The sequence below is a fragment of the Sorex araneus genome, chromosome 3, assembly GCF_027595985.1.
Source record: "Sorex araneus isolate mSorAra2 chromosome 3, mSorAra2.pri, whole genome shotgun sequence".
In the NCBI taxonomy this organism is placed as follows: Eukaryota; Metazoa; Chordata; class Mammalia; order Eulipotyphla; family Soricidae; genus Sorex; species Sorex araneus.
The window spans coordinates 187,226,820-187,242,114 of record NC_073304.1 but is presented as its reverse complement, the minus strand read 5'-3'; the positions used below and the strand labels follow the sequence as shown (position 1 = coordinate 187,242,114).

Below are 15,295 nucleotides of genomic sequence, written 5' to 3'. Positions count from 1 at the left end.
AAGAAAAGACCTAGGCAAAAGATGTTTATTCTTTTTTCAATGCCAGGAAACCAAACCCAGGCCTTCACCACATATGCAAAGCAGGTGCTCCCCTACTAAGTCACATCTCCAGCCCCATCCTCCACCGCAATCATATTTTCTTCGGCAGAGGAGATAGCATAATGAAGGTTATGAATCAATACCTGGCACCATATGGTCCCCAACTGAGAATGTACATGCCCCGCCCCAAAGATTATACTTCCTTGAAAATAAAAACCTTATTTCATTCACCCCAACCTCCAGTATGTTGTACAGTACCATCACGCCTCATCAGGAATACCAGCTTTCCCAGCCTGGGTATGGAACAAAATGAAACAGCGAAACAGCCCTCCTATATGCTACAAGAAAGCCTCATCCCACATTACGTACAATCCATAAGCCTTTCTTAAGACAAAGCTAAATTCTGTGAGATATAAGAAACCTCCACCATATAGAACAATGGATTTAAAACTTTGATTATAATTCACAAAAAGGAATATAACTTAGAGGGAACCATGAATCATTGGGCGAGGGGCACTGACACTAGTGGTGCGTTTGGAGTTGGAATACTCAACACCTGATCACTGTTTAAAATCATAGCTCATACATTCATGTACATAAGCACTGTAGCACTGTTGTCCCATTGTTCATCGATTTGCTCGAACGGGCACCAGCAATGTCTCCACTGTGAGGCTTGTTTTTGGCATATCAAATACATCACGGGTAGATTGCCAGGCTCTGCTGTGCGGGCAGGATACTCTCGATAGCTTTCCAGGCTCTCCAAGAGGGACAGAGGAATTGAACCTGGGTCGGCCGCATGCAAGGCAAACGCTCTACCCACTGTGCTATTGCTCCAGTCCCACGTACATAAGAGTGGAAAATATTTTGTGCACATATACTTTTAGTGTGAAGTAGTATTCTTTTTGATTTTATTCCTTTATTGAAACTGCTGGTCACAACACACTCAATTTTTTTACCTATCAGTGTCTAATGACTGGAAATCCAATGATCTGTAAACACCACTCCAAAAGTTCTCAAATTGAGTTACATATATCCCTGGAGGTATGCAAGTATTTTTTTCAAAGGATTCATAGGCACATTTTTGCTTTAAAGGATTCCTTCACTAGATGCTCAGCTTACATAAATATTCTCTCCTAAAACAGAAGGTTAGATTATTTAGGATTGGGGGAGGGGGAAAAGGTCACACACAGCAGTGCTCAGAGGCCATTCCTGGCACAGTGCTTGGGGGGGGGGGCAGCGATTCGGGGTCAGGATCAAATCCTGGTAAAGCCCCTTGAGTTATCTCCTAGATCCCAAAAGGGTGTTTTAAGAATCATCCTCGGGGCTGGAGAGATAACACAGCGGGTAGGGTGTTTGCCTTGCACGCGCCTGACCCAGGTTCAAATCCCAGCATCCCATATGGTCCCCTGAGCACGACCAGGGGTAATTCCTGAGTGCAGAGCCAGGAGTAACCCCTGTGCATCGCCAGGTGTGACCCAAAAAGCAAAAAAAAAAAAGAATCATCCTCTTTGTTTTCAGAATATCACCCTCTCCCACTTCACAAAAGACTTTCGCCCACCCTGAATTTTACAATGGATCACTGCTCTGTTGTGTAAGAAAATTTCTCTCTGGTATCAAACTAGAGGAACAATTTAAAATATTAGTGCCAAGTAACAAATAACTTGAATAGGACCCAGGGATATGCCCACATTGTGAGAACAAATGCCTGGCCTGTGCAAGAACCACAGAACAACACTGGGGGTAGCTCTTGCGGTATCTAGCACTGCCAGGCTCCAAGCGCCACAGCACCAGTCCAAGCCCTAACCTGAGAGTCCCACACTGCATGTTGAGCATCACTGACATAGCCCCTGGACCAGTGATCACTGCCAGGTATGACCCCAATTAAAAAAAAATAGTAACTAATAACTAGCTATCTTTTGATAAGGTAATAATTGCAATAATATTCAATGAAACTGAACAAATAAGACCTAGCTGGATTTTTAAGTCAACAGAATAAAAATATTTAGAACTACATTAATTTGACACAGAATTCAGAAATTGGGAAAACTGAGTACTTACTATGAAAACTTTTATTTGCATGTACTTACTTATCATCATCACCATCATTCCGTTGATCATCAAATTTCTCAAGCGATCTCAGTAACGTCTCCATTCATCCTAGCCCTGAGATTTTAGAAGCCTACTTATTTATGAGAACAAGAATTCATAGAACCTATACCTTAAAAAAATTAAAACGCCTTATGGTATGAACTGGGATATCTCTTCAAAACGCGCGGTCAAGGGGCCATGTGACCTTTCCTGATATACAAAAAAATGCTCAGGAACGGCTCCGCCACCCCTGAGCAGCCATTATATCCCAGAGGCACAGAAACCAATCTTGGAACGCAGCGGCTGCTAGCAGATAATACTCCTGGACTGTGAACTAAGCTATGGCCCATGTAGCCCCAGGAGGGGAAGGGTTTTTGTCCCTTGGTCTTTTCCCCCTTGCAGCAGCATGGCGACCGCCACCGTTCAGAGCCAATTGGACAGAGAGGTAGGAGCTTGCAGTGATGGAATGCATGGGGAATCTCAAGATTCGAGATGGGGGTGGGGTGGGGGGTGGTTGCAGAACCAGCCCTGCTTCCTGCCCAAATGAGACCCCAAGCGGCTGCCCATGAATAGGTCCTCCGCTCCTGAGCAGCCATGATCCCAGAGGCACACAAATCAATCTCGGAATGCAGCGGCTGCTGGCAGAAATACCTCTGGAATTAATACCAGAATCCCAAAACTGGGCAGCCACTTTCGCAATTGTGCAACATCATATGCTTTTTGTATCAACAATAGAAAACATACGATCTTATGATGCCATTCCGACAGGTCTGACTGTTGGGGGGAAAACTCCAAATAGTGATAGTGAGTTTTCTGTCAAAAATTGAATGTAGACCCTCTGCTCCTAAAGACTATGATCCAAGAGGTCTCCTAACCCATTTTGGCATCCAGAGTGGCTTCTTACAGAAATGCATGTAGACTGTGAGCTGTACTATGACTATGTGCCGCGCGGGGAGAGATTTTCCCTCTCCACCCTGTTTTTCTGCACAGAAAATGGCAGCAATGGCATCATCCATGTGGCGAGAGCCACCCCCTAAGACTTCAACCCAGAGGTATAAACTTTGCAATGTTGTGGCTCATTGGCGATCATGGGAAGGGGCGGTACGGGCACGCCCTCAGCCCAGATACAATCCGGAGCTGCTGCTCAAGAAACAGACCCTCTGCTCCTAAAGACTATGATCCAAGAGGTCTTCTAACCCATTTTGGCACCCAGAGCAGCTTCTTACAGAAATGCATCTAGACTGTGAGCTGAACTAAAATATAAGAAATCCAAAATCGCATGGCCGCAATGTTCATAGAATCTTCATTCTCAGCAATGAAAAGAAATTATTAAATGATGCCTTTTCAGCAGGCCTGATTGTTGGGGGGAAATTCCAAACAATAATAGTGAGTTCTCTACTGAAATATTGAATGTATTCAAAGTATAGAGAGAATAAAATCAAGATCATTAGCTACTTAGGTGGGGGCTGGGTGGGAGGGGGGTATATTGGGGTTCTTGGTGGTAGAACATGTGCACTGGTGAAGGGATGGGGGTTCAATCATTATATGACTGAGGCTTAAACCTGGAAGCTTTGTATTTTTTTTCACAGTAATTCAATATAATAAAATAAAATTTTTAAAAAAATTGAATGTAATCAAAATAAGGAGAGAGTAAAGTGCAAATCATCTGCCACACAGGCAGCGGGGGGAGTGGGAGAGGGGTTCTTGGTGGTGGAACATGTACACTGGTGAAGGGATGGGTGTTTGATCATTTAACGACTGAGACTTGATCCTGAAAGGCCTGTAACTGTTTTCACAAAGACTCAATTTTAAAAAATAAATAAATGATTAAAAAAATTTAAAACGTCTGAAACTTGTGCCATAGAGATAGTTCAACAGGTTGAAGAAAAGGGTTTGCATTTAGGAGGCCTGGGTCTGATCCCCCACAGCACAAGGTCCCCCTAAGCATCACCAGGAGTGATTCTTAAACATTACACTGGGAGAAATCCTTGAATGCTGCCAAGTACAGTCCAAAAACCAAAAGCAAAAAACAAAATACACTGAAGTTTGGGACCAAAGGGATAGTACAGGAGGTAAGGCAGTTGCCTTGCATGTTGCCAGCCCATGTTCAACCCATGGCACCACACATGGTCCCAAAAATCACCAGTAGTAACTCTCAAGCACAGAACTAGAAATAGCCCCCTAAAGGTACTGCCAGGTATGTCCAAATCCCAAAAAATCACCAGTAGTAACTCTCAAAAACAGAACCAGAAATAGCCCCCTGAAGGTATTGTCAGGTATGTCCCAAATCCTCCCAAATCCCCTAAATCCCTCCCCAAAATGACACCTTCTTCTAGAAGTAAATAATATTCATACATGGATTAGTAATTGTTTTGGGAGGGAAAATCTGACACATCTTACAAGAGTTACATATTCAGCATTTTTTACATCTTAATAATTTGTAATGCATATAGCATTTATGGGCTGGAGCGATAGCACAGAGGTAGGGCGTTCGCCTGCACGTGGCCGACCTGGGTTCAATTCCTCCGCCCCTCTCGGAGAGCCCGGCAAGCTACCGAGAGCATCTCACCCACACGGCAGAGCTGGCAAGCTACCCATGGCGTATTCAACATGCCAAAAACAGTAACAAGTCTCGCAATGGAGACATTACTGGTGCCCGCTCGAGCAAATCGATGAGCAACAGGATGACAGTGACAGTGATAATATTTATAGTGTGATCAACGGAATACTTTTAACAGTTGCAATACTAATACAGAATACACTAATATGCATTATTCTTATTACAGAGAAATCTTACCAAATATTTGAAAGGACTTATAAGCACAAAGTGCTAGGTTATGTCAGTGGTTTTCCAAGTGCTGTCTCTCAACCAATAGTATTAGCTATTACCTAACTATAATTACAAATTTTAGGATCCCAGAAACCTACTGAATCTTATAAACTCTACAGGTGGGGCCCCACATCTGTGTTCACAAACCCTTGAGATAAAATTCTGATGCATATGCAAGAATTGATTCTTTAAAAAGTAATTTTTAGAATACAAAGGAATACATAAACAAAACACGAGGGGAAAAAGTAAAATTCCTGCTGCGGTTCTTTTTATTAGATAGATGATGATGATGATGATGATGATGATGATGATGAACAGTGAAACATGTAACTGATTTCACTGTGTGTTTACTTGAAGGGAAGGGGTTTGGGCCACAACCAGCAGTGCTCAGCAGTCACTCCTTCCTGGCAATGGCAATGCTTGGCTGGGGATATGTGGTGCTGGGAATCAAACCAGGGTCTGCCACAGGCAAGTCTTACTCCCTATACTATCTCTCCAGCTCCTCCCACTGGATATTTAAAAGTATGAAGGCTTTCTGTAGTTCTTGTTTACTTTTTTTTTTTTTTTTTTTTTTGCTTTTTGGGACATACCCAGCGATGTTCAGGGGTTACCCCTGGCTCTGCACTCAGGAATTACTCCTGGCAGTGCTGCGGGACCACGTGGGATGCTGGGAATCGAACCCAGGTTGGCCGAGTGCAAGGCAAACACCCTACCCGCTGTACTATTGCTCCAGTCCCCAAAAAAACAAATTTTCTTAAACTTCACATTGTTAATTTCCAAGGACTGAGTCTTTTAAGCACTGACACCCACTTCAGCTGGCTCCTGCTGCAGCTGCCAGGAAGTCCAGGTACATTTGCAGTACCCAACTCCAAGTATTAGGATCACCAGAAAAAGGGCTTGGGCTGCAGGACCAGAAACAGAAGTACTCCTCAAGGCACACAAAATGAAGTTTTGATTTACCAGTACTGGGCAAGGATGTGGTTCAGCAAGTGATTCATGCCATGTATGTGTAAGACCCTAGATTCGATCCCTAGCACCATAAAAGAAAAACACCCTGAATATTAGTAATATGATAAAACTTGTATCTGTCACACATTTTAAATACAAAATTAAAAAATGTGTTTCAGACCTAACCAAGGGTTTCGTACATAAAAGCATACACTCTATCACTGAGCTTACCACTAGGCCTAAAACAAAAAAATGACAAAGTGTTATGGGCAGTATCTTATGGCATATGTAAACCTAAGTTTGATATGTTAGATCTTAAGCAGTTATTATCTATTCTATCTTTAAATTAACGAACAGAATTGCATTTAGTTATAAGCCAACCATTAGAAGCTGAACCATATCTAAGATGTGAGATGCCCCGAGTTCGATCACTGAATTACATGTGACCCCCAGCACTGCACACACACACACACACACACACACACACACTAGTTATGGCCCTAGTGGTTTCAGCAGTCAGTTGTGGCCACTATTTTAAAAATCAACAACAAAACACCCACTGGTTTCTAACTCAGTAAGTCTGAAATCTAACATTTTCCACTTCCAACAAGCTATCCAGGTGACAGTGATGCTAATCTTGCTCTTCCACAATCACACTTTGAAAAACATCGATCTAAAGCACTGTTGAGGGATTGGGCAATAGCTCAAAGGACTGGTATGCATGTTTTGCATGCCGAAATCCTGAGTTCAATTCCTGGCACTACACAAATTCCCAGCACCACCAGAAGCAGCCGGCCTCTGAACACCAGAGCAAATGGCCCAAAACCAATTAAAATAACATAGATCACTGTGGAAACCCTATCTGTATTATCCTAGAGCAGTATTAAAAAGTGTTCTTTTCCCTTATTCTTAAATTGGGTTCCCCGTGATATGTTCTATGTATGTGTCTTATACACTGTCATGGGGGGGGGGGTGCATGGTCACAATTATTTAATATATGTCTTCATCACTAGAAGTTCTATGAGGTATTGAACCATGTGAGTGTTACACTTTATGTCTACCAAGCATCTAGACTGTCTGCCTCATGGTAGTTACTACACAATATTGATAAGCAAAAGAACATAACCATATCAAAAAAAAAAAAAAAACTTGAGGGGCTGGAGTGATAGCGCAGCTGGGTAGGGCATTAGCCTTACACGTGGCCAAGCCGGGTTCGATTCCCAGCATCCCATATGGTCCCCTGAGCACCGCCAGGAGTAATTCCTGAGTGCAAGAGCCAAGAGTAACTCCTGTGCATTGCTGGGGGTGTAACCCCAAAAGCAAAACAAACAAACAAACAAAAAAAACACCCTTGACATGAAATGTCAGTTTTAATAAATGACACTAAAGTTATCACTGGAGTACTGGAATCAATAGTCTTGATTTGTAAGGGGCTATCTTCCGACTATCAAGAGTACTAGCAGCCCTGTAGTCTCACCACTAAGATGAAAAGACATGGAAGAATTGGAATAATGCATTTCCGACTTGTTTTTCAAGTTAACTTCAACCTGTGCCTCTAAAACAGGCTTTTATTATACAATACAAACAAAATCAAGGTTAATTCAACAAAATAGGCACTGTACAATCCAGAACTTGAAATTTTAACATAGTTTTAACTTGGAGGTTAGCAGGAAAACTCATGAACTTACCCTCTTTAGCCAAATATAACTCCTTAAATTTTGCTCTCTTTTGGTTAAATTCTTGCTCAAGCTGCTGCTGTGCACGCAAAAATTCCGCATTAATTTTTTCCAATTCTGCTACCCGTTGCTGAAGAGAAACTGTTAAAAAAAAAAGAAAGAAGAAAAGAAAGAAAAATACTACTTAACAAGTAATAACTTTATTTATAAGCTGGTACAAGAGTAAATTCCAGCTGCATATTTCTATATCTGAAACAAGCAGTCAATCCTCTTCTGGAGACCCAATAAATTTTAGGAATTCTAATTTAAAAACATAAAACAGGTGGGAGCAACAGTACAGAGGTCAAAGTGATTGTCTTGCACACGGCTGACCCAGGTCTGATACCCAGCTCCCAATACATGGTCTTCCAAGTCCCACCGGGAGTGATCCCTGAGTGCAGAGCCAGGAGTAAGACTTGAGCACTGTGTGGTATAGTCCAAAGACCAAATATGTTATCACTTTTGCTGAACTTATTAATACACAAAATGTGAGTGATTATGTAAGTGAAACAATATATAAACAGAATTACATACAGAAATTTTCCCAAGAGAAAGCATCTAGTTTTTGTTGTTTCGGGGCCACAGCCAGCAGTGGTTGAGGTTATTCCTGGCTCTGTGCTCAGAGGTCACTACTGGCAATGCTGAGAACATATTTGATGTCAGGATTCAAATTGAGTTCAGCTGCATGCAAGGCCTTGCCCCTTGTACTATCTATCTCTCTGGCCTCAAGGTTTTATTTTCCATTAATAACTGACAGAAGAGGGGCCTGAGCAATAGTTCAGTAGAGAGAAAGTTTGCCCTGCACATGGCCCATCCGAACTTGATCCCCGGCATCCCAAATGGTTCTCCTGGCACCACCAGGAGTTAATTCCTGATTGCAGAGCCAGGTGTAACCACTGAGTATCGCCAAGTGTGACGACAAAAGCCAAATAAATAGTAGTTGACAAAATAGGGATAGGAGGATAGGGACAGAATAGGGGCTGGTACAATAGGTAGGGCACTTGCCTTGCATGTAGCCAACCTAGGTGCAATCCCCAACACCCCATATGGTCCCCTAAGTCCACAAGGAGTGATCCCTGAGCGCAGAGACAGGAATAAGCCCTTAGCACACTGGCTGTGGTACCAAAAACAAATAACTCACAGAATGTCAATCCACTTTGAAATTATTAAACATTGGATTTATTCCACATAAATTCAGTGCCAATCTTGCTAGTTCCTGTTTCTCAGTGTTTCTCTCAATACATTATTTTAACAATCAAAAGCTAAAAACTGCCTGATTAAGAAAGTCACACTGCCTAAACTACTCTTCAATTTCAAAAACATTACATAGCATTATACTGAAATCATAACCAAAAATACTTTCAAGCCAGGGATGTAGCTCAATATGTGTCTCACATCTGCAAGGTCCTAAGTTTTATGCCTGGTTTTGGATAAATATAAATTGTGGTATGGAAGAACTGGAACATATTTTCATTTTAGAGGCTCTATACCTGATTAATAAAGTCCATAACTGATTAAATACTTATCCTAATCAAATCAAGCAACTTCTCCCCTGCCCCCATCCACCCCCACCCCAACTAGTGGTTTAAACAATAGATGGGAAATCAAGAGTCAAATTCTTGACTCCTCCTTTGTTGGAACAATAATCCAGTCACCAAAATACAACCCTAATTCTTCCTATCAGTTCCAACAAAATGCCCAATTACCTAGGCCCAAAGTGATTCCATTTTCCTAATACAAGTCACCTCCAGATGATGATTTGCCTAAAATCTTAGCCATATCTGAGAATATCTCTTATGGCTGTCCCTTCAAACCATCACTTAACTAAGAGCTGATTTTACAGGACAAAGAAAAAGGACTGGAAAAAATACACCAATGATAAAGTAGAGAGATAATATAAAAGGTACATAGTTGACCCCAGTTTAATCTCCAGCACTACTTAATGGTTTTATAAGCACAGAGGTAGGAATACATCTTTGCACCATCAGGTATAGTTCCCAAACATTAAAAACAAAAACAACAAAAAAAAAAAACAATGATTTATCTGTGGAGTAGAATTAGAGCTCATTAATTTATTCCATGCGCTTTTTGGTGTTCCCTATAATTTCTTAAAAATAATTAATTAAAATCAGTATTTGTTCATTCCCATGACATCTCCAAGACTACCCTCACTGGATAGTTAACAGTATCAATAATGGCAGAAAGAGGAAATGACTGTTGTTTGAGTTCCATAAAAGAATGATTTAGAGGGCCAGAGAAATAGTTCAATGAGCTGAAAACACACTTTGCATGCCTAGGTTTAATCCCCAGTATAATTGGACTCTCCAAACATCCCCAGAAGCAGTTCCAAGCAAGCACTGATGAAACCATGAAAAAAACTTCTTTCTTGTTCATTTGTATTTTTATTGCCTGTATCTCAAATGTTAAACAATTTTTCCAATTAATACTTTATTATTGGGGGCTGGAGAGATAGCACAGCGGGTAGGGCATTTGCCTTGCACAAGGCCAACCCAGGTTTGATTCCCATCCCATATAGTCCCCTGAGCACCGTCAGGAGTAATTCCTGAATGCAGAACCAGGAGTGACCCATGTGCATCGCCGGTGTGACCCAAAAAACAAAAAACAAACAAACAAAAAAAAAAAAAACAAAGAACTTTATTACTGGTAGAGGCTGATTACTACATGGGGAAGGAAAGGGTTCTGGAAACTGGAGGAGGGGGGCATGGAAGAAAGATCCTTATGTTCTTAATTTCCCTAACAACTACACTCCCAAACCCACTTCTACCGTTTTAAAAACAAAAAGAAACAACAGAAAAACACAAACAAGAGACCCAGGGAGAGCTCAGTGGTAGAGTACTTGCCTTCCAAAAAATGAGAATATAAGTTTCACCCTTAGAACAGACACACAATGCTGAGAGCAATCTCTAGCACTGTCACTTGTGAAACACACACAATGAAGTACAAATGTCGGTAAACCTGGCATACAGGTATACAACCATCACAGTCAAACATGCATCAGAGGAACAAATAGAACAGAAGGGAATAAAGAAATTTACAAAACACATACACACATTCACACAAAATACCCATACCTTTCAATGTTATTTAGTAACTTAGACTAATCTAGCACTGTAGCACTGTCGTCCTGTTGTTCATCGATTTGCTCGAGCAGGCACCAGTAACATCTCCATTGTGAGACTTGTTGTTACTGTTTTTGGCATATCAAACATGCCACAGGTAGTTTGCCAGGCTCTGCCGTGCGGGCGTGATACTCTAGGTAGCTTGCCAGGCTCTACGAGAGAGACGGAGGAATCAAACCCGGGTGGGCATGTGCAAGGCAACTAAAATTACAGCCTTTAGATTTTCAGTCAAAATTAAATATTTTCACTACTTCTGATGCAGTCCTGGTTCTCACTCACAGTTCAAATGCAGTACTACCAGGAGGTCTGGCTGCCTCTTCCCAGGTTTCAGGAAAGTTTTCAATTCAAGGAAACAGGACCCCTTTTAAAGTGTATCAAGTAATTCTCTTACTCTTTCACTTTTTAAAAATTAAAAAAAAAACACTTTTTTTGAGATACACAGTTACAGGGTATCTTGTAGAGGGACACTGGTGGTGGGAAAGATACACTGGTAAAGGGATTGGTATAGGAAACATTGTATGACTGAAACCCAGTCATAAAAAAAAAATTAAGATGCCTCAACTACTGCTAACATACTCCACATAATCTTGCAATATAAAAAAGCTAAAACAATGGCTTTCTAGTGAAATACCTCTACTATTTTATCTAGTAAAAAATTCTCCTGGCCTAAGAGAGCAGAAAAGTTTACAAACAGGCATTTCTATGTATTAGCAACTAACCATAAGTCAAAATGAAAACAGCTCCAGTTCAGTAGGTTAAAAGCAAGCTTTGCATGCAGGCAGTCCAGGTTCATCCCAGCACCAAGATTCCCCTGCCCCTAGAGCACCAACAAGGTACTGTCAAGCACAAGTCAGCAAGACATCCCTAAGCACAACCAGGTGTTATCCAAACCAACCCCTCAATCCCCTCCCCAATGAACAAAAAACTCCACAGAAGATATTATAAATTTTCTGATTAACTAATAGTTCACAATAAGTAGCTAATAGTCCTTATACAAAATATTTAGCTTGGTCTAGAGTTGAAACTGGTTAATTCTAGTGAAATTAAACTAGCCATATTTAATAAATAAAAGAAAAAGTGATTAAGTAACTCTCTAGATAGATACAAAAGACTAAAAGTATACTACTTTTAATATTCTGATTCTGAGTTCCATGCTTAGATTTCCAGCTCATAGACTTTGTTATTTACCATGTTTCTTCACAGCATCATGGACAAATTAGTATTAATGCCAGCCCTCAACATTAAGTCTTCTGTAATTCAGTACCTAGGAAAATAAGCATGTCCAGCTTAATGAATAATCCTAGGCATTTCATATATCATACTGCTTTTGAGTTGTCAGAAAAGCAATAGTGACCAAAAAGATAGTATAAGAGGCAGAGCATTTGAAAGCAGACTACAGACTGAATGGTGGCCATTCAATACCTCTAATGCAAAGCACAATACCCATAAGGAGAGAGAGAGCAAAAGGGAATGCCCTGCCACAGAGGTGAGGGGGATGGAGGGGTGTGAGGGATACTGGGATCATTGGTGGTGGTGAATGGGCACTGGTGAAGGGATGGGTACTAGATCATTGCATGACTGAAGCGTAAGCACTAAAGTTTTTAAGTCTGTAACTGTACCCCATGGTGATTCATTAAAAAAAATCACTGTATCACTGTCATCCTGTTGCTCAGCGATTTGCTTGAGCGGGCACCAGTAACGTCTCCACTGTGAGACTTGTTACTGTTGTTGGCATATCCAATATGCCACAGTTAGCTTGCCAGGCTTTGTGGTGCGGGCGGGATACTCTCAGTAGCTTGCTGGGCTCTCTGAGAGGACAGAAATCGAACCCAGGTTGGCCACGTGCAAGGCAAATGCCCTACCCGCTGTGCTATCGTTCCAACCCATTAAAAAAATATTTTTTTAAAAAAAGACTATAAAAAAGAAAAAAAAAAGAGGTAGAGCACTTCCCCTGCATGTGGCTACAGAAGTTGCAAGTCTAGTTTAAATGTCCAGCATTATGTTTGGCCCCTTGAACATCACCCAGAGTCACTCCTGAGCACAGGGCAATAGCCCTTGAGTACTGCTATGTGACCCAAATTCCCCTGCCAAAAAAAAAAAAAAGAAAAAGAAATGGATTTTAATGTTCATCATCCAAGAGGAAAAAAATATGCAAATTCAGCAATATAGAAAAGACAAAGCAAAAAAATGATGGAAGTACAAATATTATTGTAAATTACTACTTTACATGTCTATGAAAAGACATCCAGGCAATGAAGATTACCAACAGTCCTAATACCTCAAAAAGAGAAGCAAGCAACATTATGTGCCTCCTGAATCAAGTTCACTACCACTTTTAAGTATTCTTTGAAACATTTTTTAAATAGCAACTATTCTTTTTATAATAACATAATGAAAAACAACATATCTCATCATGACTTTATATCTAACTTCCAAATTAAAGGAAGTAGAATACAGATATCAAGAAGCAAATATGAAACTTCAAGTGTAAAATTTCTATAAGATGTATTTCTTCTACAATAAGATTTTAAAAAAGAGGACCTACTTGGGCCTTATTTTTAATCATAATTATGATCATGATCTGAATAAACTCAGTACTGGGAGGTGGGGAAGGCAGGGAGTCCAAATCTACAGGTCTTCAGGTATTCCAGTTTGGGTGTTCCAGGTACACTCCCGGCAGTGCTCAGGAGACCATACAATGCTGGGAAATCAACAAAGGCTTCCAACTATGTAAAGCAAGCAATCCTGCCCTTTAAGCTAGTTCCCTGATCTAAAACAAATTTGTATGTATTTGCAATGCCATGGCCTCATGCAGGCAAGACATGTGTTTTACTTCAGCCAAACTCAATTTTTAAAGATTATGTCATTAGGGCAATTTCACCACTGAATAGAATTATTAGAAAAGAATTATTTTGGAGGTAACGAAGTAGTACAGTAGGTAGAGTGTTTGCCTTGCATGTAGCCAACCCAGGTTTTATCCCTAGTATCCCATATGGTCCCTCAAGCACCACCAGAAGTGATTCCTGAGTACAGAGACAGGAGTAGTACCTGAGCACTGCCAGAAAGAATTATTAAGTAGTCCTAGGTATTATAATAGCTTTTATTTCATTTACATCTGTACTTAAATGTTTCCAAATAAAACCAGGTTATGTGTGGGACTGGAGCAATAGCGCATCAGGCGGCATTTGCCTTGCACTCGGCCAATCTGGGTTCGAATCCCAGCATACAATATGGTCCCCGGAGCACTGCCAGGAATAATTCCTGAGTGCAGAGCCAGGAGTTACCCTGTGCATCGCCAGGTGTGACCCAAAAAGGAAAAAAAAAAAAAAAACAGGTAAGGTGTGCCAGTCTTGTACCTGACCAACCCAAGTTCAATCCCTGGCACCACATACAGTCCCCTGAGTCTGTCTAGGAGTGATTCCTAAGCACAAAGCCAGGAATAAGCCTTGAGTACCAGCAGGTGTGCTCCCCTTCCACAGGGGGAGGGGAAGGAGCAAGATTAAAATAAGGTAGTATCTGAGATCTGCTATTTAAAAACCTAGGAGGGAAGATGGGAATAGGTCAAACAAGATGTTTACTGATGAAACAAGACTCGGTATACAGTGGCAATAATAACACACAGAAGGCAGTGGGATCTACATATTAATACTTTATTTTTTTTAAACTCTATAAAAAGTTCTGAGGGTCGGAGAGATTAGTACAATGAGTGCTCTTGCCTTGCACACGGCTTACCCAGGTTTCATCTCCAGCATCCCATATGGTCCCCTGGAGATCCATATGGTCCCCTGAGCATCGCCAGGAATGATTCCTGCCAGGAGTAACCTCTGAGCATTGCTAGGCATGGACCAAAAACTTAAAAACAAACAAACAAAAAAGGTTTTGTATACAACCGGAGGTAAAGCTCAAAGATAGAGCATGTGCTTTTCATATATAAGATCTTGTATAAAAACTTGACACCAGAAAAAGTTCCAGGGCTCAGAGAGAGAGTACAATGAGTAGTGCACTTACTTTGCACACAGCAGATCAGGAATGATCCCTGAGCCCACAGCCAGCAGTTAAGTTCTGAGTACCAGAAGGTGTGGCCCAAAAAATTCAAGGGGAAAAATGTATATATAAAATATAAAAGTGTCACATAAAGAACTCTAAAGTGTTGGGGTTTTTAAAACTTTTTCTTTCTTGGCTACACTTGGCAGTGTTCTGCATGTCATGCAGACTCAGGATCAAACTCTGGTCTCCCATGTGCAAAACATGAGCACGAGTCCTTTGAGCCATTATTCCAGCTCCTAAAATAAAATTTTATGTCATTTCATTCTTGAAGATTAAATTTAAATTGTCTGAAAATATTCTTCTATAGCACCAGATTTGGGGGCATTATATTCACAAATAAAATTTACAATAGAGAATTATTTACTACAAAGTTAACTATTAGAGGGCTGAAGCAATAGTACAGCAAGTAGGGCACTTGCCTTGCACATGACAGACCTGGGTTAAATCCCCAGAACTTCATATAGGTCCCCTGAGTCTTGCCAAGAGTT

The 15,295-nt window shown here is 40.9% G+C and overlaps 1 protein-coding gene across 1 annotated transcript in view; it reads right to left on the bottom strand.

The window, feature by feature from the left end:
• Positions 1 to 15,295, bottom strand: part of RABEP1 (rabaptin, RAB GTPase binding effector protein 1) — a 116,985-nt gene that overhangs the window by 87,713 nt on the left and 13,977 nt on the right. Inside the window, exon 2 of the mRNA XM_055133825.1 lies at positions 7,594 to 7,722. Coding sequence (XP_054989800.1) covers positions 7,594 to 7,722 — 129 coding nt within the window. The remainder of the gene's footprint in view (positions 1 to 7,593; positions 7,723 to 15,295) is intronic.